A 27,641-nucleotide genomic window follows, 5' to 3' on the forward strand; every position below is an offset into this window, starting at 1 on the left:
TGTTTCAGGTACTCAGTAGAGATATACTCTGTTAAAAACAACAACAACAACAACAACAAAAAGCAAACGCATAGTGGAAATGTGTCTTGGTTTAAGTTATATATTTGTTTCCTCTGACTAATCTACTTATTTTTTAAATTTAGAACTGTGGACCACCAGATGACTTTAGATGTCCGGATCCTTCAAAGCAGATCTGGACTGTGAACGAAGCTCTAATTCAAAAATGGCTGAGCTACCCCTCCGGAAGATTTCCTGTGGAGATAGCCAAGTAAGAAAAACATTTTACCGACCCAAGCAAACACAAACATGACCTCTTACCTCCATGGTAGTGCATCCTGTATTTAGAAGTTTTTATTTAAGTATTTCCCAAATGGTTTAGGTACATAAGTTTAAATGTCTAGAATTTCTATAATAATGGATATTTTAAGAGATGTCATTTATATATAAATTGTAATTCTTTCATGTATGTAATGTTAAATGATAACTTAAAGTACTAAACTTACCCACTTTAGGATTGGGTTTAAAATAATGTTACTTCTAGCATCCTAGGATCACTGTCTTTTAACTTTTGTATTCCATAAAAGATTTGAGTATTACTTCTTTCTTGAATATTTTGCTTATAGATGAACTTGTTTTAGTACTTACAGTTTTTTTGTTTTTTTGCAGGTGGTATTGGGTTTTGGGATATGGGGCTATATCTGATAATCTTTTTTAAATTCTAGATTGTTTTCCCAAATTAAAATTTTTCTTATAAGCCCAAAGAGTGAACTTCAGAAATATAGCATCCCAGATTAGATTTAATACCATGGGTCATTAAGAAAATTAAATGTATATGTTTATGTAAAAAAAATTTTTTTTAAAGAACTTTGGTTTTTTTGTCTATGGTCATAACCACCCTGACTGTGCCTGATCTTAATTTGATTTCAGAAGCTAAGTAAGGTTGGGCCTGGTTAGTACTTGGATAGGAGACCTCCTGGGAATACCCGGGTACAGTAGTAGGCCTAAAACAAACAAACAAGCAAACAAACAAAAAAGCAAAATAAGACCATCAGATTTGTTTGAAGAATCAGAGGATGAGATTAGGGTAAACAGTAAACCTTTATTAGGTATTACTTAATCTTTAGTAATTTATAAAACTCTAACTTCTTCTAATTGAGTGTTGGTTAGAGGTGTACTCTGTGGCATTAAATATTAAATTAAATGTTGTTATTAATAAAAAAGCAGGGGTGGGGTACACCTGGGTGGTTCAGTCGTTTAAGCATCCGACTTCAGCTCAGGTCATGATCTCATGGCTCGGGAGTTCAAGCCCCATCGGGCTCTGTGCTGACAGCTCAGAGCCTGGAACCTACTTCCAATTCTGTGTCTCCTTCTCTCTCTGCCCCTCTTGCTCGCACTCTGTCTGTCTCAGAAAAAAAGAAAAAAGTGGGGTGCCTGGATGGCTCAGTCAGTTAAGCATCCTACTCTTGATCTTGGCTCAGGTCATGATCTCAACAGTTGGTGAGTTTGAACCGTGCATTGGCCTCTGTGTTGACAGCCTCGTGGAGCCTTCTTGGAATTCTCTCTCTTTCTCTGTCCCTCCCCCAGTCATGCTCACTCTCTTTCTCTCTCAAAATAAATAAAAATAAACATTTTTTTTAAAAAAGAAAAACATGTAGATTTCTCATTTTGTGATTTGTGAATTTTGAACTTTCTTTCTAGTGAAATAGATGGAACATTTTCTTCCTCTGGTTGTTTAAATGGAAGTTTTCTGGCTGTTAGGTAAGTGGTAGTTCTTTGGTATGTGGAATTTTTCAAATTTATTGTATTAAGTAATATATTAAAGAAGTGAAATAACTTTACAGTTTTATTATTTTCCTTCTTTCTCTCTCTTTTATTTTTGTTTTTTCTTTTATAGCAATGATGATCACTATAGAACAGGCACCAAATTTTCAGGAGTTGATATGAATGCTGCTAGGCTTTTATTCCACAAACTTATACAACCTGATCATCCTCAAATATCTCAGCAGGTTTGTTCTTAAAGTATTTTATATTTGTGTTATGTAGCCTGTTGAACTTTATAATCCATGTTACTTTGTATATAGCCAAATTAACTTTACAGTTTCAAATGCTTCATTATGAAGTGTTGTCTGATTTTATTATATAAACTAATATAAGAATTAATAGGGTTTTATTTTAAAACATTTACAATTTAGCTATCAAGTATTTGTAAAGCTTTCCAGATGTTTGAGTGGACCTTTAATTACTTAACATTACGCTGTTGGTTAAGTCTTTAGACCTGCACACAAGATTTTTAAAATTTTCTTAGCAATGCTCTTAGGCATTAATTTTCATTGTGCTTCAAAGTACATTCAGTGATTAATTGTAAGATACATTTTTGTAAGATACCATTTCATGTTTGATGTATTGTAAGATTTTTCTTCTTCTTTTTGGAAAGTACACTTATTTTAAATAAAAGAGGTTTTACTTTCTGTCAAAATATAGGTGGCAGCTAGTTTGGAAAAGAATCTTATCCCTAAGCTGACTAGCTCCTTACCTGATGTTGAAGCATTGAGGTTTTATCTTACTCTACCAGAATGCCCCCTGATGAGTGATTCCAACAATTTCACAACAATAGCAATTCCCTTTGGTACAGCTCTTGTGAACCTAGAAAAGGCACCACTGAAAGTACTTGGTAAGAATTTTAGTATTTTTTCCTTTTGTAATTTTTTCGCTTTAAATGAAAATCCTCATAAGTTTTTAATTCTTTTGCTGTCTGAAATTTTGCTGTCGTGCTTATTTGACACTTAGTGAAAAATAAACCTATTTTTCCTTTTATTGCTTTTTTTAGTCTTCTGAAAAACTAGTCCACTAGTTTTTAGAGGCAAAGCATGTTAAATATTAAAATTTTAATCAAACACAGCAAAGACAGTATTAGAAAAGATAAAAACTGTTTTCCATATTCCCCTCTCTCATCCCCTCAGTCTTAACTATTAAAGAAGTAAAGGAGGAGGAACAATTAAAACTGAACAAACATGGGTTAGTAAATCCTCTTTGAACTGTTAACTCTTCACCTTACATTTCTCTTACTTGGTAATTTCCCCATGTTTGATTTTATTTCTCTGCATGTAGATGAGATTCTACTGCTCATCTGATCTTATTTTTCTGTCTCTAGACTCTAGTTTTTTGGCCTAAACTTTTCTCACCTTAACTTTTCATATTGTATAGATTTCATATCTGTTCCTGACCATTAAAGTTTGCTTGCTACATTTAACCCGATACTCTCCTTCCTGATAGTATTTGTCGGTTTGTGAAGCTGAGATATATAGAACTAATAAAATCAATACAAGAGGTTTTAGGCTGAGAGTGAGCAGAGAAAGTAGCAAGCAAGGAGTAGAATCCTGAATTCCGAGAGAATTCCTGAATAAGAGTGAAGCAGGGACTCAAGAGTATTGCTTCCATGTTGTCAAAAGTGTTTGTATTTCTGCTTTATAGGATTATGGTATTTGTAGTTAATAACTGCAAATAGTGAATGTGGGGAAGGACAGACATGTTATACTTTACATTGTTCTCAGTATCTGATTTTCAGGAGTACCTTGCATTTTAAAGGTGGTGCTTCACAGTATTTCAACTTTGTTAAGTTAAAAAATAAAACTTGGAAAGATCCCAAAGTATTGGGATTTTAGAATGTTTAAAAATCAAAATTCTAACAAAGCACTTTTTTTAAAAAAAAGTTTAGTGGGTTTTTTTTTAAGTTTATTTATTTTTTTAGTAATCTCTATACCCAGTGTAGGGCTGGAACTCGTGATCCTGAAAGTGTCGCATGCTTTTCTGACTGAGCCAGCCAGCACCCCCCAACCCCACCCAAAGTACTATTTAATAACTGATTTTAATATTAGGTATCGTAATGAGTTTTTAATATAATTTAAGAAGCCAAGAAATAAATTCAGTAACCATTCTTACTTTATTTTTGCTTTTGAGAGCTTTTTAGAACAGTATTCTTTAACTTAAGAGTAGGATGGTATCTCCAAATCCTAGAATAAAATACTGTTATATGAATCTTCCTGAGATTTTCAAAGGGCTAAGAGCCACTGCTTTTAGAAGAAAAGTCCCATATGATTTCTTTGAAAACTGATTTTTTTAAAAATTCATTTTATTTTTGTGTTCACCCTTTAACAGAAAACTGGTGGTCAGTACTTGAGCCTCCACTGTTCCTCAAGATTGTAGAACTTTTTAAGGAAGTTGTGGTACATCTTTTGAAACTCTACAAGATCGGCATTCCCCCTTCTGAAAGAAGAATTTTCAACAGTTTTCTTCATACTGCATTAAAGGTTTTAGAAATATTGCATAGGGTATGTTCAGCAGTTCCTTTTTTTTCCTCTTTTCTCATTGCTACTGACAGATATTTATTTTAACATTGATATTACAAATTTAGGTTAGCCTAAGAGATGTATATTACAGAAATTTAGAAAAGTTACCTAAATGTTTCTTTAATACATACTTTGGAGCTTTGGTCTTACTTGACTTTGTTAGGCATTTGTAGATAGCTTTTTCTGTAGTTGGGCAGAACAATAGCATACTAATGAATTAGAATTCTTCTTACCTTTTCTTGTGAAGAACATAATTTGTTAGTTTAAATATGATTTTTGTTATTTATAGGTGGTTATCATATGAGACTGCATCCTAGTTATGATTATGAACATTTAAACTCAAGTTTTTTGCTATTAGATACTAATGGCTTCAATCAGAGTATTTCCTTTTGAAATAAATGACTAACTTGAAATTGGAACCACCTATAATTCATTAATTTGCTTATTGTTCTTTCCTGCCCTTCTTCCCAATGTAAGAAATAGTACCCTTTACACTTGTAGCAGTTCAAAGTTTTATGAAGAAGTAGAGTCTCAGCTGTTTCATTAAAGATGGATTTGAGACATCCCTGACAGCTGGTAGGTATATCTTTGTTACACCATTTGGTATTCTTGAGGAGCTATTTTGGGAGACATGACCTAAGGGGAGAAGCATATTTCTTATGTCTAAAATGACTGAAAAACCCTTAAGAACTTTAATCTTTAGTTTCTTCTTCTTCTGTAGTATTTTCAAACTCTTCTTGCCTAGCACTAAGGTAAATGTTAAGGGATAGAAGAGATAGTCCTTCTGTTCTCTGTAAGAAAGAACTTGTGTAGACCATTTGCTTTTCTTCCTTATTCTTTTAGTGAAGTTCTGGGTATTTCGTCAGTTAAACTTCTTGAACTTACTCTTTTCTTTTGTATTTAGTATGTTCATTCAAGATTCCTAGTAAAGTAGTCATGTCTTTTTTTATAGTTGAAGAGATAATTGTCATTTCTTTCCATGGGAAAGTCATTCTTACATTTGCCTTTCCCAGAAGAAGGCTTTCTTCTAACATTTTAGGGTTAATTGGATCCTGCAGTAAACTGCTATTAAAGAAGATCCTTTGTCTTCATGGGATAAATATACTTTTTCTGTATGTCTTTTGTCTACAATTTAAGAGATTAGATTTTTCTTTTTCCTATTACTTCAGTGAACCATCCTTTGTCCATCAGCTGAACCCTATTCCCAAATAATTATTCACTGTCTCCAGTCTTTATCTGCTTATCTTTATTGCCTCTTTAAAGAATAATTTTTTTCCTTAGCTGTGTCTGCTACCACAAGTTAAAGGGAGGGTGGAAGAAGGACAGGAAATACCACTTTTTTTTTTTTTTTGTAAATAAAGACAGAACTTAAGCAAGTAACTTAAGTTCTTTTTAAAAAAATTTTTTTTTTTTTTTACACGTTTATTTTTGAGAGACAGAAACAAAGCACAAGCAGGGGAGGGGCAGAGAGAGAGGGAAACACAGAATCTAAAGCAGGCTCCAGACTCTGAGCTGTCAGCACAGAGCCTGAAGCAGGGCTCGAACCCACTAACCCCAGGATCATGACCTGACCCGGAGTTGGATGCTTAACCAACTGAACCACCCAGGAGGCCCCACAAGTAACTTAAGTTCTTTGCCTAGATCAGAGGCCTCAACTTGTACTGAGGAGGAACACTATAGGGCTCCATCTCCAAAGGCCTTTTTGAATTAAATTTTTTTTAATGTTTATTTTTGAGAGAGAGAAACAGGGGAGGGCCACGAGAGAGAGGGAGACACAGAATCCAAAACAGGCTTGAGACTCTGAGCTGTCGGCACAGAGTTGGCATGGGGCTCAAACCCACAAACCATGAGATGATGACCTGAGCCAAAGTTGGATGCTTAACCAACTGAGCCACCTAGGTGGCTCCAGAGACCTTTTTGATGGAACCATGCTAGATACTAGGATCTTACATTCTTGCCAGCTAAAAGGGAAGGGAAAATAATTTTAACAGTGGCTAGAATTAGAATCTCCCTTGTATGTTAATTCATGTGAACACTTTACTATATTCTTCATTTAATTTTTTAAACTCTGTATAGTTTATGTTTTGCCCCTTAACCTAAATGTCAAAGATCATAAACCAGTAAGTAGCAGAGTTGAAATACAAATCCAAATCTACTTCCAAAGTCTCTGCTTTCTTTTCTTTATTCTCTCTCCTCTCCTCTCCTCTCCTCTCCTCTCCTCTCCTCTCCTCTCCTCTCCTCTCCCTTCTCTCTTCTCTCTTCTCTCTTCTCTCTTCTTTTTCTTTCTTTCTTTTCTTTTCTTTTCTTTTCTTTTCTTTTCTTTTCTTTTCTTTTCTTTCTGTTTTTCTTTCTCTGCTGTTTCTAATGTACTACTCTATCAGCAGGTATAGTAATATATTTGGAAGGGGTTTGTTTTTATTTAAAAATTTTTTTTTATGTTTTATTTTTTATATTTGAGAGACAGAGACAGAGCGAGCACAAGCAGAGGAGGGGCAGAGAGATGGAGACAGAATCTGAAGCAGGCTCCAGGCTCCAAGCCATCAGCACAGAGTCTGACACAGGGCTCGAACTCATGAGCAGTGAGATCATGACCTGAGCCAAAGTCAGATGCCCAACTGACTGAGCCACCCAGGCGCCCCTTGCTTTTATTTTATGCCCCTAGATCTAGAGGTTCATACTTCTATAATTGCAGATAGCATTGTGTTATGAAGAGACCATTTTTGCTGCTTCCTATCAGTGTGATTTTGAACAGGTCTTTTGTCTTCATCATAATGCAAATGGAGAATTATCTATAAAATAAGGATTAAAATACTGGCCTGATAGTTTCCCAGGATGAATATACTGTTCAAATTATACAATATATAATGAATTCTGCATTCATAAGGCAATGATTTTGTTATCACTACCAAATTTTGGATGGGAAACAGCTACTTTCAATTTGATTTATTGGGTTATGTGGAAACTGGGTTGTTTGAAGTTATTTGCAGACTCAAAACCAGGGTGGTAATGGTATTAATGTCTTAAGCATCTCTTAATGGGCATCCTTAGGGCAGTCACTTATCCTTCTTTTACTCCTTACTTTGGAGAAAACTTTCCTTGGTCTTAATCTGCCATAAATAGATCCTTGTGGATATTAACTGTCAGGGATGATTCATTTTCATCTTTAGTGAAACCCAAATTACTTATCAGAAACTTGTTTTTTCAAAGACACCTTCTGTGTGACAACTGTATATTTCTCTGCTCTCTGTTCCATGGTTGTGAATTAGAAGTTTCCTCAAATGGTTGCCTTCTTGACCTACAGTGGACCAGGATTAGGAAGAGAACTGAACTATGTGTTTACTAATCATTTCAGGATATATGGATGACTTGTTCCTCCCTTATGTCATGTCCTTTGAAAAGCTTTTAAGTTAAAAATCATTCCCAGTATTCCAAATGGTATTATAAGAAAGATGGCTTTGGTACCTGCTGTCAGAAGTGCATATATTACCAGATAAATGAGTTTATTGGCAAGTAATTTGGTTATTTAGTAGTTTTTGGGTTTTGACACAGTACATTGTAGAGCTACTGATATGCCTAAAGAGGAGACCACCTTGTTCTCTCTAGCCTAATTGCTACATATCATGCTAATCTTCTGATCAGTGATTTTCAAACTTTTTTAAATAAGGAACCCTTAAATCAGACAAGGTACACGTATATACTTAACATATACCACCTCTGGACTGAGACTTATAAACCAGAATACTAAACTGTAATGAAGATGTGAAATAAAAATGTTATGATCAAACATATCTAGATTTTATTTTGTATATTTAAGGCAATAATACTGAATGTATAGGTTTTGAACTTCTACCATGTGATTTTTTTCTTTTGTATTCATTTCGCGAATATTTACCGAGTGCCTACTGTGTGCTTATCATTGTTTGAGACATTAGGGATGCAATGATAAGGAAAAGATGTGATTTCTGCCCTTGTTTAGATTTTAAATGTAGAACAGTTATATACATACAAGTAAATAAACATTTGTGATACAGCATGGTTAAGTGTTAGATTGAGGAAAATTAACGGTGCTATGAGAACACATAAGAGGGCTTGTAATACTGAAGAATTAAGGAAGGTTTCCTGGAGAAAATAATGTCCATCTTATCTACCATACAAATGTGTGTGTGTGTGTGTGTGTGTGTGTGTGTGTGTGTGTGTGTTTCTTTTAACGCTTACTTACTTTGAGAGAGAAAGAAAGAGCGCAAGCAAGGAAGGGACAGAGAAAATCCCAAGCAGACTCCATGCTGTTAGTGTGGAGCCCAGCATGGGGCTTGATCTCCTGAATTATGAGCTCATGACTTGAGCTGAAATCGAGAGTTGGACTCTTAACCGACTGAGCCACTCAGGTGCCCCTGTATCTTTATATGTATTTTTTAACCTGTTGATTTTATATGTAAGTCATTAATATGTATGCAGGTCTTTTGGATCAGTCTTCCTTGTTCAGTGTCTACTTTCCCTGTTTTTAAAAACAGTATTAACTGATTTTCTCTTTAGTTGTTAAATCATTGTGACTAATTAACTATCCACCATAATTTCCTCCTAAGTATAAATTTGGCTGAAATTTGTTTCTAAACCAGACCTGGTTTTTGAATTGTTAATTTTTATTCTAACATAGCACTTCTTTTCACAAACATGTATTGCAGGATATACAAACTGCAAACATTGGTTGCTGTTGGTGAAGGAAACTGCAGTTTACCTTTTAAAATACTTGGTTTGAGCCCCACGTCGGGCTCTGTGCTGACAGCTTAGAGCCTGGAGCCTGCTTCAGATTCTGTGTCTCCTTCTCTCTTTGCCCTTCCCCTGCTTGTACTCTGTCTCTTTCCCTCTCTCAAAAATAAACATTAAAAAACATTTTCTTTTAAATGAAATCTAAAATATTTAAAATAAAATAAAAATAAAATATTTAAAATAAAAATTTCAGAGGTCAGTGAGATGTGAATCATTTCGTATGGAACTTGCTAAATTTTAGAGTCCAGCATGATTAAAAGTTGGTGTGTAGCGGCTTCTGGGTGACTTGGTTAAGCATCCGACTTTCGCTCAGGTCAAGATCTCAGGGTTCATGAGTTCAAGCCCTGCATCTGGCTCTCTGTTGTCAGCATGGAGCCAGCTTCAGATCCTCTCTTCCCCCTCTTTCTGCATGCCCCCCATCTTGCTCACCTATACTTTATCTCTCAAAAATAAATATTAAAAAAAAGTTGGTGTGTATATTTATAAACATAAATATTGGAGACGGAAAAGCCAAAGAGATTTTTGTGTAATTATTGTGTATGTTTTCTTTTTTAATAGAGTTTGGACAAGACTCTAGGGCAAGAGTTTGCACACTTTACCTGTAAAAGACCAGGTAGTATTTTACACTTTGCAAGCCATGTGGTTTCTGTGGAAACAGCACTCAAAAAAAAAACCAAAACAAAAAACCCACAACTCTCAACTTTACTGCAGACAGTGTGTAAACAGATGGGCATGGATGTTTTCCAATAAAACTTTATTTACAAAAATAGTCTGTATGCAGGATTTTGCTGACAGGTTGTAGTTTATTGACCCTGCTCTAGGATGAAGGTTTTGATCTCGATATATAAACTAGGTATCTTAGTTTTGTTTGAAAGCCAGGAATAGCAGTTTTACTCTGGTCAGTTCTTCCTAAATGTGTATCCTGACCACTGATATAAATTAATCAAACAGTGGGAAAAAAAAGAGCTCATAGTGCTTTGTGTCAGTGTATAGAGGGATTAAAAGTGTCAACTTTGAAAATGAAAGCGGTGTGATTAACATGCGCTTCTTAAACTGGGTTATTTATTCCCTTAAGAGTGGGCCCCAGGATTAAGCATTGGCTGTATGTGATTGGTTTTATTTATTTAAAAAAAAATTTTTTTAGGCTTATTTATTTATTTTTAAGTTATCTCTGCACTCAACATGGGGCTCAAATTTAAAACCCTGAGATCAAGAGTCACATGCTCTTCTGACTGAGCCAGCCAGGTGTCCTTTGATGGCAATTTTACATGTTCATAAAAAGAAAAAAATGTGTATATATGTTCTAAATATAGTAGCATTCTAACTATGTGTTGTATACTTTTATGCAAATACTCATATATATATGAACATATATCAAGGAACAAAAATTAGATGGCCATATAGTGAGTTAAGATTTCTGGCTCTGTTAGCTGTGTGACCTTAGTTAAGTTTCTTGAACTCTACATCTTAGTATATTTGTCCATATGATGGTAACAATGGTATCTATTTCATAGGGTTGATTTAAAGATTAAATGAAATAATGTACATGACATGTACTTAGTAATTGGTCCATAATGATAGTTACTATTATTTCATTAGTGGAACATAACATCTGAGTGAATTTTAAGGTAAAATCTGTATTTCAGTGAAAATGTAAAGTGCCATTAGAAGCATGAACTGTGTGTGTGTGTGTGTGTGTGTGTGTGTGTGTATTACTCATTTTATTTTGCCCATTCATTCATCTCATGGCGTAGAGTACCTGTTTGGACATAAGCACCTGTCTGATTTATGCATCTACTAGGTGATTTCATTTGTTCCTTTTCAAATGCTGCTTAGTTGGTTTAGTGATTTTTGAAAATTGTAAACAATTTTTTTTGTTATTTTTACAGGAAATTTAGCTAGTTTTATTTAGTTTGTATGTTAGATCGAATTTGTTTCTTTCGATGGCTTATTTTCTTCTTCTAAATGTGGCATATTTCTTAGTGGTCTGCACTTTGTCCTTTCTGTTTTACTTTCTACTGTCTCACCTCCTGTCACAGCTTTAGTTGTCTCCTTTAAGGAAAATGTTCTCAATTAATGTGTTTTAGGCAGGCCTTTCTCGTGAGCTACTTGACAGTCTTGCCATCATTTTAAAATTTAAAAAAAGATTTAATACCAAATTTCTCATCCTTCCCAGCTCTCATCCTCTCCCATCAAAACTCATCTTTTCTTGACTCATATGTCTTTGTGTTGCCAGCATTTGTTTTCCAGTTACTCTTGCTTGAAATTTTGAAGTTAGGTCTGACTCTTTTCTGTATCAGCTACCACAGGCTCTGCATTCTTTTATTATCTAGAAATCTTCAGTCTTTAATATCTTGATTTATTTCCCTACTACTAGCCTCTGTACTAACTTTTAGTATACTTCACACTGTCAACAGAATAACTTTCATAAAATATCACTCTGATTCTATCATTTGTTGACTCTCAAAACCCAATTTCCCTATGAAATTTTTTTCCTTTAGCTCATGCTATTCTCCTTATATTTGTCTAGACTTTTCTTCCTCAAGCTTTTCTTTTTGAAATCCTTTTCTTTCACTTTATTCTTCGGTTTTTATTTTGAATATCTTCACATATACAGAAACATTGAAAGATAAATCCCTATTTTTTTTAAAGATACTATATTATTTTTAAGTAGTCTTTGTGCCCAACATGGGGCTCGAACTTACAACTTTGAGATCAAGAGTCATATGCTCTACCAACTGAGCCAGCTACGTGCCCCAAAGTAGATATGTACATGCCTCCCATTCTAGATTTAGTAATTGTTAACATGCTGTCACCTTGGCTTTTACATATATGTATGTATTTTTTTCTTGTCATTTGAAAGTAAATTCTGATACTACCTCAGCATTCCTCTTCTTGGGCATTTTCCTACCTAACAGTAATACTATTATTTTTCTTTTTTTTCCTCTGAGAGAGAGTGTGCGTGTGAGAGTGCACGCATGTGCACGCACAAGTAGGGGAGGGGCAGAAAGAGAGGATCTCAAGCAGGCTCCACACCCAGCATGGAGACCAGACTCGAGGCTCAATCTCACATTTGTGAGATGATGACCTGAACCGAAATCAAGAGTTGGCAGCTTAATCGACTGAGCCACCCAGGTGCCCCTGTAGTTCTGAAGTCTTATACATCTTTTGTTAAATATATTGCTAAATATTTGGTTTTGTTGCTATTGTAAATGAAATTTAGGTTTTTTTTTTTTTTCCAGTTGTTTGTTGCTAGTATGGAGAAATTTAGTTGTGTTTTGTGTATTGATCTTGCACCCTGTGACCTTGATAAATTAATTTATCAGTTTCAGTAATTCTCTTATAGATTCATTTGGATTTTTTTTTTTTTATATATACACAGCATGTTATTTTCTACTCTTATGGACTTGCAGTAAAATGGGCTTTATCTCTTTGAAGAAATCCCCTTGTATTCCTATTTTGCTTAGAGTGTTTTTTATGAAGAGATGTTGAATTTTGTTAGATGCTTTTCTGTGCATCTGTGGAGATGAACAAACCATTTTTTTCCTGCCTTTTTTTCTGAAATGTACTGAAATGCATTGACACTTGAATGTTACACCAGCCTTGCATTCCTGGGATAAATTCCTCTTGGGCATTATGTATTATACTTTATATATATTATTGGGTTTAATTTGCTAATATTTTATTGAAGGTTTTATGCTTATATAAGGGATATTGATCTGATAATTTTTGTTTTTCATATTGTCACCAACTTTTTTTAAGAAATAATTCCTCTTTCTCTATTTTCTGAGTTAAGATTGATATTATTTCATTTCTTCCCTAAATGTTTGATAGAATTCACCAGTGAAACCGTCTTGGCCTGTAGTTTTCTTCTAGGAAATTTAAAATTTCCTATTAAATTTTATAAATACAGTAAAACCTTGGTTTGCGAGCACAGTTTATTCCGAGAACATGCTTATAATCCAAAGTGCTTGCAAATCAAAGCGAATTTAAAGAACCATTGGCTCACTTGTGATCATGTGATGTTCGGTGCCACATACTGCTCGTATTGCAAGATGTCACTCGTTTATCAAGTTAAAATTTATCAGAAATGTTTGCTTGTCTTATGGAGAACCCTTGCAGAACAGATTACTCACAATCCAAAGTTTTACTGTAAGTACAGTGTAATTTATATTTTCTGTTTCTTCTTGAGTCAATTTTGGTAGGTCTGTGTGGTGATATTTATGTCTGTGTCTGTGTGGTGATGCCACCTTTTTCATTCCTGTTAGTGGTAATTTGTCTTCTCCCTTTTCCTCAGAGGCTTATCAACTTAACTGATATTTTTGTAAAACACGTTTGCTTTCTTGATTTTTCTCTAGTGTTTGTTTTCTCTTTCAGAAATATCTGCTCTTTACACTGGGTGTTGTATGGAAACCAATTTGTCGATAAATTTCATAAAAAAAAATAAATAAAAAAAAGAAAAGAAAAAAAAAGAAAAAAAAAAGAAATATCTGCTCTTTATATCCTTTTCTCTACTTGATTTGTCCTTAATTTGGTCATCTCTTTCTCGGTCCTTAAAACAGAGGCTTAGATCATTGATTTTAAACCTTTTTTTCTAATATGATCATTTAATGCTAAGTTTTCTTTTTCTTTTCTCTGTTTGAGTAGGATCCCTCAAATTTTGATACACTTTTAATTTTATTCAATATTTTCCTAAAGCCTCTTCTTGCTCCACTATCTGAATTGGCTTTATACCAGAGGCCTCAGATTCCTTTAGTGTTGCCTGATGCTTTGGACAGAAGTGAAATGTCAAAAGTTTTTTTTCTCACTGTGTTCTGCTTTGTATGCCTGCTTGATAGAGGGTTTTTTCTTCTCACTCTTGCCTCTCCTCAGTGGTAAACTAGTCTTGCTTGTTACTCAGTGTTTTCCAGGATTAATAGAGGAGAGGACACAGAAAATTTTCTTTGATGTTATTGTCTTAGCCTTGGTCTTAGGTGATTGTGTATGCCTGGATCTCAGGGTGGGACTTACTCAGCGTTTCTATTCCCTCCATCAGCATTAGGGATCCTCTGATCCTACTGATATAAGATTCTGGGCTCAGGACTGTTGTCCCCCATTCCTCCCAGCTATTGAAGTGAGGGTGTTTCCCCCTCCTCCAGCAACAATGCATAGAATTTGGTTTACCGTTCTCAGTGTAAGTTTAAGGCTTTTGCTCTCTCTGTATAAGCAAAGGATATGGGCAGGATGGCAGGCCTTCTTTTTTTCTCACAGTGGAAGCCAATTCCTTGCACCACTGAGAGAGACTTGTGATCTTTTGCTGTTTCCAGTCATCCCAGAGACCACCCAGTGGAGGTCTGTGGAAGAGAGTCTGAGTGAGTGCAAACTGTCTGGGGCACCTAGGGGTTATAAAACCCTGTCAGGTTATCCCATACTCAGTCTTAAGCAATTTCTTAAAATTTTAGCTGATTTCCTCTTCCCTGCTTGTGTGACAGTGGTATCTTCCCTCTTGCTTTGCCACAGGTGACCCATTTCTGGCATTCTGTTTCTGTTTGGAAGTATCTGTCGATCCTTGGGATTCAGGCTCCTTGGTTATCTTATGGCTTTAGCTCTCTGATGGATTCAAGAGAAGTTTTGGGTAATTTGGAAGTGTTTTGTTCAGGGGTGCCTGTGTGGTTCAGTCAGTTAAGTGTCAGACTTTTGATTTCTGCTCAGGTCTTGATCTCATGGTTCCTGAAATGCTAACAGCACAGAACCTGCTTGCGTTTCTTTTTCTCCTCCTCTCTCTTCCTCTCCCACACATGCACATGCATACTCTCTCTCAAAGTACATAAATAAACTAAAAAAAAGGGTTTTATTTAAAATGATTGCAGTGTTCTAGAATTTTCCAAATGTCTTTTAGTTACTAACTCTTTAATTCCATTGTGGTCAGAGAACATACTGGGTGTACTTTGGATTCTTTTAAATGTATTTAGTAAGACTTGTTTTGTGGTCCAGGATATTTTATTTTAGTGAACACTCTATATACAGTTATTGGGTGGTATGTTCTATTATAGTGAGTTCAAGTTAGTTGAAATTGTTCACATGTTCTTTTCTTGCTATTTTTGTCAATTTTTTATCAGTTACCAAGAGAGGGGTGTTAAAAATTCCATCAAATTGTATCAATTCCCCCTTCGCATATTTCAAAGCATTGTTATTTGGAATTGTTACAACTTCTTGATAAATTAATCCTTTTATCATCATGCCTACCAAATGTGTCCTTTTTTCTCCAGAAATACTTGTCTTGAAGTCTACCTTAAGAGGAACCTCCCAGGTGCTGCTTTCTGCTGGGGTGTTTTTTTCCCCCAGTGTCTCACTCTATACACTAATGGTTTAAAAGTTAGCCAGCAGGGCACCTGGGTGGCTCAGTCGTTAAGCATCTCACTTTGGCTCAGGTCATGATCTCACAGTTTGTGAGTTCCATTCCCACATCAGATGAGCTCATGCGCTGCGTCAGTGAGCATGAGCCCTAGGTGAGCCTCACTTCTCCTTCTGTCTGCCTCTCAGGGGATTCTCTCTTTCTCTCTGCCCCTCACTCACTTGCATCCTTTCTTTTTCTCTGCCCCGCCCCCCTCAAAAAAAAAAAAAAAGGTTAGCCAATGATGTATGGGGAATTTGCTGACTGGTTTTGTGGCTTCATCCTCTAGATTCCTTTCTGGAAGTTTTACTTCCTCACTGCCACATTGGCTGTCTCACTTTGTGACCTATGACTCTTCCGTAAAGAGTCTTTTACTCTTCTGGTAAAACTGCTGCTTTGTGCTTGAGCTCTTACATATGCTGATTTGGAAGCACTTCCTTGGCAAAAATGTGTATCACACCCATGCTTTCTTCTTTCAAAGATTGTGTTCATTCTTGTTTCTGCTTGCTTGCTTTGGGTTGATCTCCAGTGTTTTCAGATTGTTGAGTTTTTTTATATACTGTCCAGAGTTTATAATTGTTTTTGTCAGGAGGCTAGTCTAACGCAAGGAGCTCTGCTGTATCCCATACCAGAACACCTCTGTGTCTCTATTGATTTAGAATAGCCCCACTGTTTTGGAGGGTGCCTGGGTAGCTCAGTTGACGACTTTGGCTCACGTCTTGATCTCGCAGTCCATGAGTTTGAGCCCTGCGTCGGTCTCTATGCTGACAACTCAGAGCCTGGAGCCTGCTTTGGATTCTGTGTTTCCCTGTCTCTCTGCCCCTCCCCTGCTCGCTCACTGTCTCTCTCAAAAATAAACATTAAAAAAAATTAAAAAATAAAAAGAATAGCCCCCACTTTTTTATCCCATTACCTTAACTGTTTGGAAACTCCTGGCCAGTCTTCTTATGCAAGTCCTAACAATCAGAATATTTGTCTGCTATTTTCCTTACGGTGATGTTTACTTTTTCTCTGTCCCTTGTATTTCCTACAAACTTGAATTTAGATCAAGAGACTTGATTAGATTCAAGCTAAACATTTTTCTGCTTCATAGATGATGCTTATACTTCCTGTTGCATTACCAGGAACATAATATTTGTCTCTGTATTGGTGGTGATTGGTTTGATCACTCAGTTAAGTTAGTGTTCTCCACTGGAGAGACTTTTTACCTTTGTAATTAGTAAGTACTTTCTAAGGTGATAATTTGCACTCTCTTCATTTTTTGTGTCTTACCCAAATGTCACTTCTTCATTTTATTCAGATACCAGTACAGAGTGACACTTAACAAGCATTAGCTATTCTTATTTAATTCCTATTCCCCAAACAGAAGTTCTTATAGATTCTAGTTTTTATATACTGTATATACTTTAATGGTACATATCTCTTACTATGTGGTGGTTATAGAAATATTTTTCTTTTTTACTAGATTTTGAGGTACTGAATGCAGATATTCCATCTTAGATATTTTTGTGGTTCACATAGCACTTAACTAGCATTTTGCATATAGTAGGCACTCAGTAAATTTTTTTTTTAATAGAGAAAATTAGCTAAGAAATTTCAGAACTTTTCTGTTTTAACATTTTTCAATCTCTGTATTAGGTACGGGTTAAACCTAATGTTAATTACACATTTATTTGTTTTTGTAGGTAAATGAGAAAACAGGACAGATTATACAATATGATAAATTTTATATACATGAAGTACAAGAATTGATAGACATAAGGAATGATTATATCAACTGGGTCCAACAACAGGCCTATGGAATGGTATGTTTCCTTTTGCATTTTATCATTTCATTTCTGTGTATCATTTATTCTCACAGAAAAGAAACTGTTGCTTGTTTTTGAAACACCAAGGTTTTTTCAGAACTTTTATTCAAAGCTTATTTTGAAATAAAAGCACATTGGGAAGAAGCAGCTACTTATTATGCAGTATTTATAAGAAAACACTCCACTCTTACACCAAAGCCAAACCAAACTAAAGAAAAATGCAAATGTGACATGGACTTTTAATTCTCACTTATTTTCCATGAGGTTGTCTTTTAATTCTTTTATGTTGAGAATATTGGAGTCCTTGGTAGAACTCTAAGAATATAGTACTATTGTGAGATTAGTGCCCCAGAATTATAAAAAGAGAGTCCTAGGACCATTAATTCCATTTTCCCCCCTTTTTATTTCAGATTTTTGACATACATCTACATGTGTATATACTTACCATGTGGCTAAGTCTCTAGTAACTAGACACTTAATTCCCCATTAAAATAATAGCAGTCTTCTAAAGCTTTATTTCGACACACAAAATTTTAATATAGAAATGGGTAAGCAGATCTAAAACAGGTTTAAAACTCTTACTTGCTAATCATTGTAGGATACTTGAGGCCAATTATTTTACCCCTGAAGTAGGTAATTTAAGCAGTATGTATGTAGCAGTTGTAGAAAGGTTAAGTAACCTGTCCACAAGGAGCTTGCTAGGTACCAGGTGCAAACTCTTTGTGGTGGATACACACACTCTATAAGTTTATTCACCAGCACCTCTAATAGTATCTGGCATATGTGTAGTGGCAGTAAACACATACAGTAGTTTTTGAATGTCACTGTGATTTAGTGCATGCTAATTTTAAAATAGTCTCCTCTGTAGGAATCCGGTCACTTCTAGAACATCTTTTCCTTCCCTGGTATGTGCATTTGGTTAAGAGAGAGATTTGTTCATTTTTCCCCTCAAGAATCATTGGGAGTTTCAGTCAAATTTATAGCTGCTTTGCAGACTTAGATCTACTCATTTGCTCATTCAACAAATAATGAGAATATTGACTGGCATCAGTTTAGGTATTGCAAATATAGTGATGAACCAGACAGATAAGAGCCATGTTCTTACACAGTTTATAATCCAGTGGGCAAGGTGGACAGTAATCCAGTAAAGCAAAAAAAAATATTAGCTAATAATATACACAGTACAGAGAATTAAAATAAGAGAATATAATAGAGACTGGATGGTTTCTTACAATTGGATGATCAGAAAAATCTTATCTGATGAAGTATGGGCTGTTCAAGAAAAATGAACATCCAGTAAAAGACCTTAGGTGAGAACAAGCTTGACATGATTGAAGGATAGGAAGAGGCCAGGAAGGCTAAAATATGGCATTGTGGAGAGTTCAGAGAAATGGATAGACACCAGATCATGGAGGGTTTAGTAAATTAGGATCAAGAACTTGGATTTTATCTGAAGTGTTATGATAAGCCATTAGAAGGTTGGAATCCTAAGTCTGCATATAAACTTGACACAACCACGTAGGGTATCCTGGTCTTTGAGCAGTGTTTTTGAAACTGGACTGATATATAGACCCCTTTTAAAGTAAAACAATTTCTTAAGTCCAGTGTTCACTTACATTATTTTTGACTATATTATTTAAATATATACAAACACTAAAACAAGTTCTAAACTTACATTTTTAAAGAACTCTAAAACCATAACAAATTTATAAATTAATTATAAATAACACTACGAATTCAAAAATCAAGTTACTGTTTAGTATGGAAGATAATTGTGTTTTGATGATCAGGAATCTTACCTCCTAGCCTAAATATGATAAGTAGGGTAGCATAAAAGCATCTCGGTTCAAATCTGAGCTCAGCATTTACTCACTCTCTGTCATTGGGGAAGTTACTTAATTCTTTTTCTGTAAATTAGGGATAATAGTTATCCCTAGTCTTATATAGTTATTGAGATTAATTGGTATGATCCATCTAAAGTGCTTAGGGCAGTTCTTGGCACATAGTTAAGTCTTGGTAAAATGATGGTTATTATTGCTGACTTCCTATACACAGGCTTTAAAGTTTGGCAGTAGCCTCTATTCTGAGGTGTGTAATAACACTGTTATCTTGCTGCCTTTCTCACCTTTCTCTATTTGAACTACAATGAAACATTTCCTTTTAGAATGAGATGTCATAGTAATTTGGCCTTCACTCATCAAGCACATCATTTATGTATGAAATCCTAAACATAGAGATCCTTCCTATTTGGTGCCAGTTTGATTACAATCACAACCGTTGCAACTCTTGGAATTTCATGGTGATACTGGGTTTATTAATGGATTATCCTAATTTTAGACTTTTAAGTCATTTTTTAAAATTCTGGTATAAAAACACTAAAATAAGAAATTCTGCCAGAGCACTCATAGACCCTTAAAAATATATTTCTCAGAGATGTAAGCCTAGTTTGAGAAACATTATCTTAGAGTCATATCTTCCTGTATTACTATGAATTAGATTAGATGCCCTTTGATATGAATTTGTATCTAGTATGTAGGTCATAAACTACTTGTGTTCATAACAAGTAACACCAATGCCAGTCCCATAGAATTTTTTAGTTTATAGTAATCTTTGTGGAAAAGCTATGGTTTGAATGTTTACTTTTAAGTTTGGCAGGCCTGTATCCAGACTCCTCTTGGTATATAGCTGAGGTGATACCAAATTGAATTTCCTTAGGAGCTGCTATCTCAGTGCTACTGTTTTCTGTTGAGAGGGAAGCCATAGAGGACTACCTTCCTATTTCTAGGTTTTTTCTCTTTATCATTCTGTCCAGATTATATCTTTATTATACTTGATAATTGCCCTCCATTACTCTTTCTGCCTCAAGGTTTTCCTTTCTCTTCGTTTGTAGACAGAGTGATGTTGAATAGGTGGCTGCAGCAGTGAAAGATTGTTCTTTATTTAATTGGATAGTGGGTTTAATATCAAATCTTAAATTTTTTTTTTTTTTTTATGTTTACTTACTTTGAGAGTCAAAATACAAATGGGGGAAGGGCAGAGGGAGAGGGGGAGATAGAATCGGAAGCAGGCTCCAGGCTCTGAACTGTCTGCACAGAGCCCGATGCAGGGCTCAAACCCACTAACTGAACTGAGAGCATGACCAGAGCTGAAGTTGGACACTTAACCGACTGAGCTATCGGGTGCCCCTAATATCAAATCTTAGAAATCAGAATGCAGAACCCGTGATTTGGGTTCTTCTAATCTACCTCTGGGAAAAGAAAGCTGGCATTTACTTTGAAGATCTTTGTGCACCTCTTATTTATATAGTTCATTAATTTATATTATGACATTTGATTTCACAAAGCTCCCTTCTTTGAGAGAGTTAAAAGCGCTTATTCCACATTTCACGTTTACGCATAACTCTAAAGACTCTTTTCCTGAGGCTTTTTAATAAAATTCATGCTTGTATTGCTAGTCTTAATGCTAGGCTGAACATCACATTAACACTCTAAGATTTAAAAAAATCTATTCTAAATATACTCACATGCTGTTTTGTGATGATACAGAGGTGTATGTATGTTTGTATACACATTAACATATGTATATACATGTATGTAAATGCATATATATGTGTATATATACACATATGTAACACTATTGAATAAGTTATAATCTTAAAGTAGTTCCATTGCTTCACTGTGCAAGCTTACAATATTCTTTGATAAAACATTATTACTATGAATTATAAGAAATATACATCTTTAAGTTTTACTTATTTACACATGTATACATATATATGTAACTTTACCTTGTTCTCAATACTGTAAGGAAATTGTTTACCTTTATTATATTTGCTTTATGCTATAATCTGTTAAAAATTTTTTTCCTCCATTTCTTTTCTTTCCCAGTCAAGGATTTTAAGAATCCAGCACGTATATGCTTCCCTGATCTCTAAACATTAAAAACTAATTCTGTGAAGTTCTTTGTACTTATAATATCCTTTTTTGTACTGCTGAGACTTCTAACTTTTCACCTCATCCCCTTTCATTTTCCCATCCTTTTTAACCTAACTCTGTAAAGTTTTTTGCTTAATCCTCCTACTCTTGCTGGTTACTATAAGCTTCTCTGTTTTTTTGTTTATCAGGACTCTGATCATTTTAAAGATTGATTATATGTATGTATATATACAATCTCTACACCCAACATGGGGCTCAAACTCCCAACCATGAAATCAGGAGTCACACACTCTACCAAGTGAACCAGCCAGGCACCCGTCAAGACTCTGATCTTGGTGTATGAAACTTTTTTTTCAGTTGGATTTTTCAGCTTTTTATCTGTTTTTCTCCCTCCACAGTAATCTCTAGGCAAAATAAAATGGCACATGGGTTCTTTTTCTCTTCTGATACTTGATTTTTCTCCATTTTCTAAGTACTATTCTTAGTTGTATATTTCCTTACCTTCTTTTAACTTTGCATTTAAGTTGAAAATACTTTAGTGGTTGCTACTAAACTTTGTTGTTTTTTCTTCCTTCTCTTATACTTTTAGTTACTATCCTACATATCATCAATATTTACTTAGTAAAAATGGACTAATTTAGAATGAAGTATAGAATGGTCTATGCTGGGTCCGCTTGTTTGTATTACTATAAGGTTCTTATTATATAATTTTAAAAATACATATCTTGAAATACAATTTATTTCAAGAACTGTATACCTATGGAAGGCATGTCATATATAAGTAGATACTAATGAAGATACTTGGTAAATTGGTGAAATTTTTAGTCTTTCATGTTGTATTACATGTTTTTTAAAGTCATAAGTCATATTTATTTGATATTAATTGTACTATGTATATAAATCATTACTATCTTTGTTCTATGGAGTTAAGTTGGACTTTAACAGTGCTGAGCTAGCAACATGACATGTTCACCAGCAAACTAGAAAGATAGACTGATATAACAGTTGGGGAGACCAGCTTGGAAATATCCCCCAGTACTTTCTGGGTTTGAGTTTTGTTCTCATTTAATAAAAAGAAGAGATTAAAGTACATTTTTGCTCCTTTGCAACTGTAATATTTCCTAGAAAAGTTCATCCTTGCTTTGTAAAGCTCCCTAATCATTTTTAATGGCATTAATATTTTACAGACTAAACTCTTAGACTGATTATGTATTGGATTACCAAATTATGTTTGTGTATTTCCATTTCCTTCATGTTTTAGATGCTATCTTTTTATTTTCATTTAATCGCCAAGACCTTTCATATTTACTGGAATCACTTCATTAACTTCAGTATTCCCTTAGAGTAATCCTGTGTTACATCATTAAGTCAAAATGACACCAGCAGTGGTATAGTGCTTTGCCATAAGTAATTAGTTGAAACTAAAATGTGCCAATGAGCTCCGTCTTTTTGTCTATAACCAACTGGAACCATCATTAACCATTGGTGTTAAAAGCATCTTTAGTGAAGTCTGCTTTAGACCATGAGAACCTGACTTTTGGAACATTCCTTAAAGCCTTTCTCACTCCAGCTTCTAGGACATTGAGCAACTAAAATTAGGCATACCTTGACCCAGTTTCAGGACTTCCACTCTAAAAACAGCCAACAACTATTACTTGAGTATGTGGATTTGGAGCCAATAGTAGGTCACACATTGAGTGATATGTTGAATTTTTAGCAATAAACCTTTAATTAACCTCACATGTTTTATGATAGAGCCTGTCTCCAACCCTCATGACTTTGTTTTCCTTTTAAATTTCCCTTGGAAATACTACTTTGACTGAATCAGATTTGCAAATAATATAACAAGTACATTGCAACTCTAGAGTTCATCCATGCTCTTTTAAGCATTTACCTTTTTTCCTTTTTGCATTTACCTTTTTAAAAATGTTTGAGCTCTTGGGGCGCCTGAGTGGCTCAGTCAGTTTATAAGCATCTGACTTCTGCTCAGGTCATGATCTCACGGTTTGTGAGTTCAAGCCCTGCATTGGGCTCTGTGCTGACAGCCTCCTTCAGATTCTGTGCCCCTGTCTCTCTCCCTCTCTCTCTCTGCCCCTCCCCAGCTTGCATTCTCTTTCCCTCTCTCTCAGAAATAAAAAACATTAAAAAATTGTTTTAAATGTTTGAGCTTTTGTCTAAGATCCTTAACCTTTAAATTGAAATTTCTAATAATGATCTTAATCTGTTTCACCCTTGGATGCCTCTCTCCTAGATAATAGTTTCACTTGATATCTAAAAGCTTCTCAAGCTTTCCACAAGTCCCATTATTTCCTATATTCCTTTCAGCTTACATCACCCTACAGTCAAACAGGTTCTGCTTTAGTATGGTTTAGTCATACTATAAATTCCAACAATCTTATTGATTTCTCCAATGCATAACGATATGCATAGCACCTTTATCTGTTTACATATAGCAATAAAAATAGTGCATATATATTTTATTATTTATTTAAGAATAAATTTAATCTCCCATGATATAAACTATATTGGTATCTAGTATAGTTGTCAAGCAGGCTATATAGGTAGTCAGCAAATATTGAAAGGTATTTCTTTGCTTATTCAAGCTTTCATGATAATAATAGCATTTTTAAAATGTCCCCACAAGATATACTGTAAAAGAATGTCACATGTGCCTGTGAAGTTGGTTTCAAATTAAACTGGTGTAATCTAAAAGGCTTTTCAGCAGTACAGCTTCTAAATATGTTCTTGTTAACATTGTTAATAGGGGCACTGATGTAGTGATAACTTGGTACTCTGAATTTTTTGGAAGAAACTATCAATAAATAACCTTTCTCCAAGTAGGGTTTGTATAGAGTCTTATTTTGCTTATTTTTATACTGCTTTGGCTTTATTTAGCACAATGAGAGAACCCTAAATCTTTGCTCAGATCTTAAAGTCTCCAAAGGTACCCCCAAAGCGTGCGAGCATTTAGCAAGCTATGAATTTATAAGGAATAGACAGCACAAGACTGCACTCACTTCTGGTGTGAATTCCAAGTTTGAGGGGTTCCTCACACCACACTGAGGTTCAATAATTTGCTACAAGTTCTCACAGAACTCACTGGAAACTGTTACAGTGATGTTAACAGTTTATTGTATGGAAAGCATACAGATTGAAATTAGGGGGAAAAGCACATAGAGTGGACTCTGGAAGAGGTACCAAAGGCACAGCTTCTATTTTCTTCTCCCTGTGGAGTCAGGGATGAGTTACCTTCCTAGCATCTCTGTGTGGTGATACTCACAGAATATTGGCAACCACAGAAGCTCACCAGATCCTTGAGGCCCAGAGTTTTTATTGAGGCTTGATTACATACTGCCTATGCCGATAACCTTTAGTGTCCAGTTCTTCTGAAGGCAGAAATGATAACCAAATGGTCCAGAGCCCTCAGACAAAGACACTCCTATGAGGCCTGACATTCCAACTGCCCATAGATCACCCCCAGCAGCTTAGGGCAAAACCAGACCTCTCTTTGGGTAAGATTAATTCCTCATTATGCTAAGTACCATCTGCAAATTTAGTGACGTGTTTTTGGAAATTCTAACACTTTATATGAGTCTGTACCCTGAGTATATGTAGAAGCATTCTGCAAGAAAGTGTATCTTTCTGTTGAGTGAAGTAGTAAGCTTTCATTATAATATCCATTATTATTCCCTTCATAAATCTCTCTTTCTCTCCTCATTTTTTCTTTCTGTTTACCAACTCCTAAACCCTGTCCTATACTTTCAATTAAAAACAAATTTTTTTTTTAAATGTTTATTTATTTTTTGAGAGAGGGAGAGACAGTGCACGCAGGGGAGGAGCATGAGAGAGGGAGACACAGAATCTGAAACAGGCTCCGGGCTCTGAGCTGAGCTGTTAGCCCAGAGCCCGATGCGGGGCTCTACTCATGGACTGCGAGATTATGACCTCAGCAGAAGTCAGATGCTTAACCGACTGAGCCACCCAGGCGCCCCTTTGTACTTTCAGTTTTAAGCTAATTCAGTGTTAAAGAATCCTTAATGTAAGATATCCTAAGTTTTTGTTCGTTATTTCTGACAAGTAAAAACATTTAATGGCTTATTTTCTTCACTTGGTTTCCATATAGTATTTTAATATGCTAAATACTTTCCAAGCATTTTGTCAAGATTTAACCAAGTCCTTGGGGAGAAGTTGGGGAATATTTTCTCCATTTTCCAGGTGGAGAAACTAAGACATAAAATGACTTCTTCAAGACCAAGCTTAGGATTTAGGATTAGTTTCCGCATTTTACCTAAATTCTCCAATTGGGGTGCTTAGTTGCTAAAGCCAAATTTCATTATGTTCAAGCCTTGATAATTTTATGACCACAAGATACATGAAAGAAAGGTCTTAGTTTTATAGGTATAGATATATAAGATGCACATGGAAAGGGTAAGTTTTGTTGTAGGTATATTTTGGTCTACTTCATTAATTCAGTATTCTGTAGCAAAATATATGAAATGCTACTTTGAATAGAAATAGTTAAATTTGGACACTAACATTGCTCTTTCCTCATTACTGTTACGTTCTGCACTGCTGTCTTAGGATGTCAACCATGGATTAACTGAGGTAAGTTTGGTGTAATAAAGTCTCATGTTCAGAGTAAGATATACTCTGTTTTATCTTAAGTAATAGGAGAGCAAGTTTCCTGTTTAGTTTGATAAATTTATATATAGATAGGTAGATATAGCTATCTATCCATATATATAAAATTTTTTAATGACTATATAGGAGTTGTCCTATATAACATTTCAACGGAGTTTTTTGAAGAAAATTAAAACCTCTGTTTTAGTTATCATTACACTTGTATGATGCCTTTTAACAATATTTGCTTTATTATTATTTTTTAATTTTATTTTGGGGCTGCCTGAATGGCTCAGTTGGTTGAATGTCTGACTCTTGGTTTCAGCTCAGGTCATGATCCCTGGGTTGTGGGATTGAGGCCCACGTCAGGCTCCGCTCTGAGCATGGAGCCTGCTTAGTATTCTTTCCGTCTGTCTCCCTCTGCCCCTCTCCCCCACTCTCTCTCTCTTAAAAAAAAAAAAAAAAAAAAAAGATTTCTATTTTTAAAATAAAAAAATAATTTTTAATTAAGATTTTATTTTCTCCACCCTATGTGGGACTCAAACTCACAACCCTGAGATCAAGAGTCGCATATTGTACTGACTGAGCCAGCCAGGCACCCCAACAATATTTGCTTTAAAATAATTCTACCCTCCTAAAGTCTTCCAGTATAAAATTAACACATGTCCTTTGTAATATAAAAAAGCAAACTTTTAAAATCTGACAAATGCTTACCCAGTAAGGCAAAAAATATTTTATAGAACTAAAATGATCTTCAATTTTAAGCTAATAATTAATACTCAAAATGATCATCATAAAGTTAAATAAACTCAGTATGGTCATCTTCCTCACTTTGTATAATATACTGTCTTAGCATATAAAGTTTTAGCACTTTGGTTTAGATTACCAACAAACCTGAATAACCTTTTTAATACTTGGAATTGTTATACTTCTTTTATACTTTCATTATAGACTTCAGGTTTTCTTGTTTTGTTTTGCATTTTTCCCAGGACTTGAACCAGTGAAGCATTTAGAATTAACTTTATATTATAGGCCTAATATTGTTTGCTTCCTTATCTTCACATAGAAATAGCACATAAAATTATGAAATCATAGACTTTTGAAACCAAAAGGGACCTGAGAAATCATTTTGGTAGTTTTAAATTTCAGAATCGTGAAATGACATTCTACCATCAATAGGTAGTGACACAAATACAGGATCAAGGTAAAAATTGTCATATGAAAAATAACAAAAAATGATAATTTACTGTAAGGTTAATATAACCCACGATGCTGTCTTACATGTTGACAACAAAGAGTTGATAGTCTCATTGTATTCTGTACTGATTCGGCCCTGTTAGATTATTTTGTTTGTTTTTAAGAGAGACTTACATAAATTAAAATACATTTAAAAGAAGGCAGTCGAGATGCAGAAGGGCTGGAAACCATAGTATTGTCAGAATGGCTGGAAAAACTGGGAATGTTTACTATGGAAAAAAGACAATTTAGAGAGAGCATGGGCACTTGAAATATTTTAAACCATATAGGCTTCCCTGCAATGAAGATTGCAATACAAAACAAAGTAATGCATAGTGATGTTTATGAATGTAGATTCAGACTTAATAAGAAGAACTTCCTAAGCACATAAGAAGTGGATTTTTTTCATGGTGTATTGAAAGTCTTCACTAGAAACCTTACAGCAGGGTCTCCGTTTCAGGGCTGACACAAAAACATTGCCTTATTGGGTAGATGGTAGGTATACGGCCTCCTTTGACTGCAAGAATCTGTGACTAGAAGTTCATAGATCTTTGTA

The 27,641-nt window shown here is 34.9% G+C and overlaps 1 protein-coding gene across 6 annotated transcripts in view; it reads left to right on the forward strand.

Moving 5' to 3' along the window:
* The window catches only part of HERC4 (HECT and RLD domain containing E3 ubiquitin protein ligase 4), a 139,001-nt gene that overhangs the window by 80,429 nt on the left and 30,931 nt on the right, over positions 1 to 27,641 (forward strand). For 4 of the 6 annotated variants that reach the window (XM_030335259.1, XM_030335260.1, XM_030335261.1 and 1 more), the window contains 7 exons: positions 144 to 268; positions 1,699 to 1,758; positions 1,895 to 2,006; positions 2,482 to 2,671; positions 4,156 to 4,328; positions 17,172 to 17,291; positions 25,811 to 25,834. In XM_030335259.1, the coding sequence (XP_030191119.1) occupies positions 144 to 268; positions 1,699 to 1,758; positions 1,895 to 2,006; positions 2,482 to 2,671; positions 4,156 to 4,328; positions 17,172 to 17,291; positions 25,811 to 25,834 (804 nt within the window). The remainder of the gene's footprint in view (positions 1 to 143; positions 269 to 1,698; positions 1,759 to 1,894; positions 2,007 to 2,481; positions 2,672 to 4,155; positions 4,329 to 17,171; positions 17,292 to 25,810; positions 25,835 to 27,641) is intronic. The other 2 variants (XM_030335262.2, XM_032595206.1) reach the window with 1 other exon arrangement.

Source organism: Lynx canadensis, chromosome D2 (assembly GCF_007474595.2).
Source record: "Lynx canadensis isolate LIC74 chromosome D2, mLynCan4.pri.v2, whole genome shotgun sequence".
Classification (NCBI taxonomy): domain Eukaryota; kingdom Metazoa; phylum Chordata; class Mammalia; order Carnivora; family Felidae; genus Lynx; species Lynx canadensis.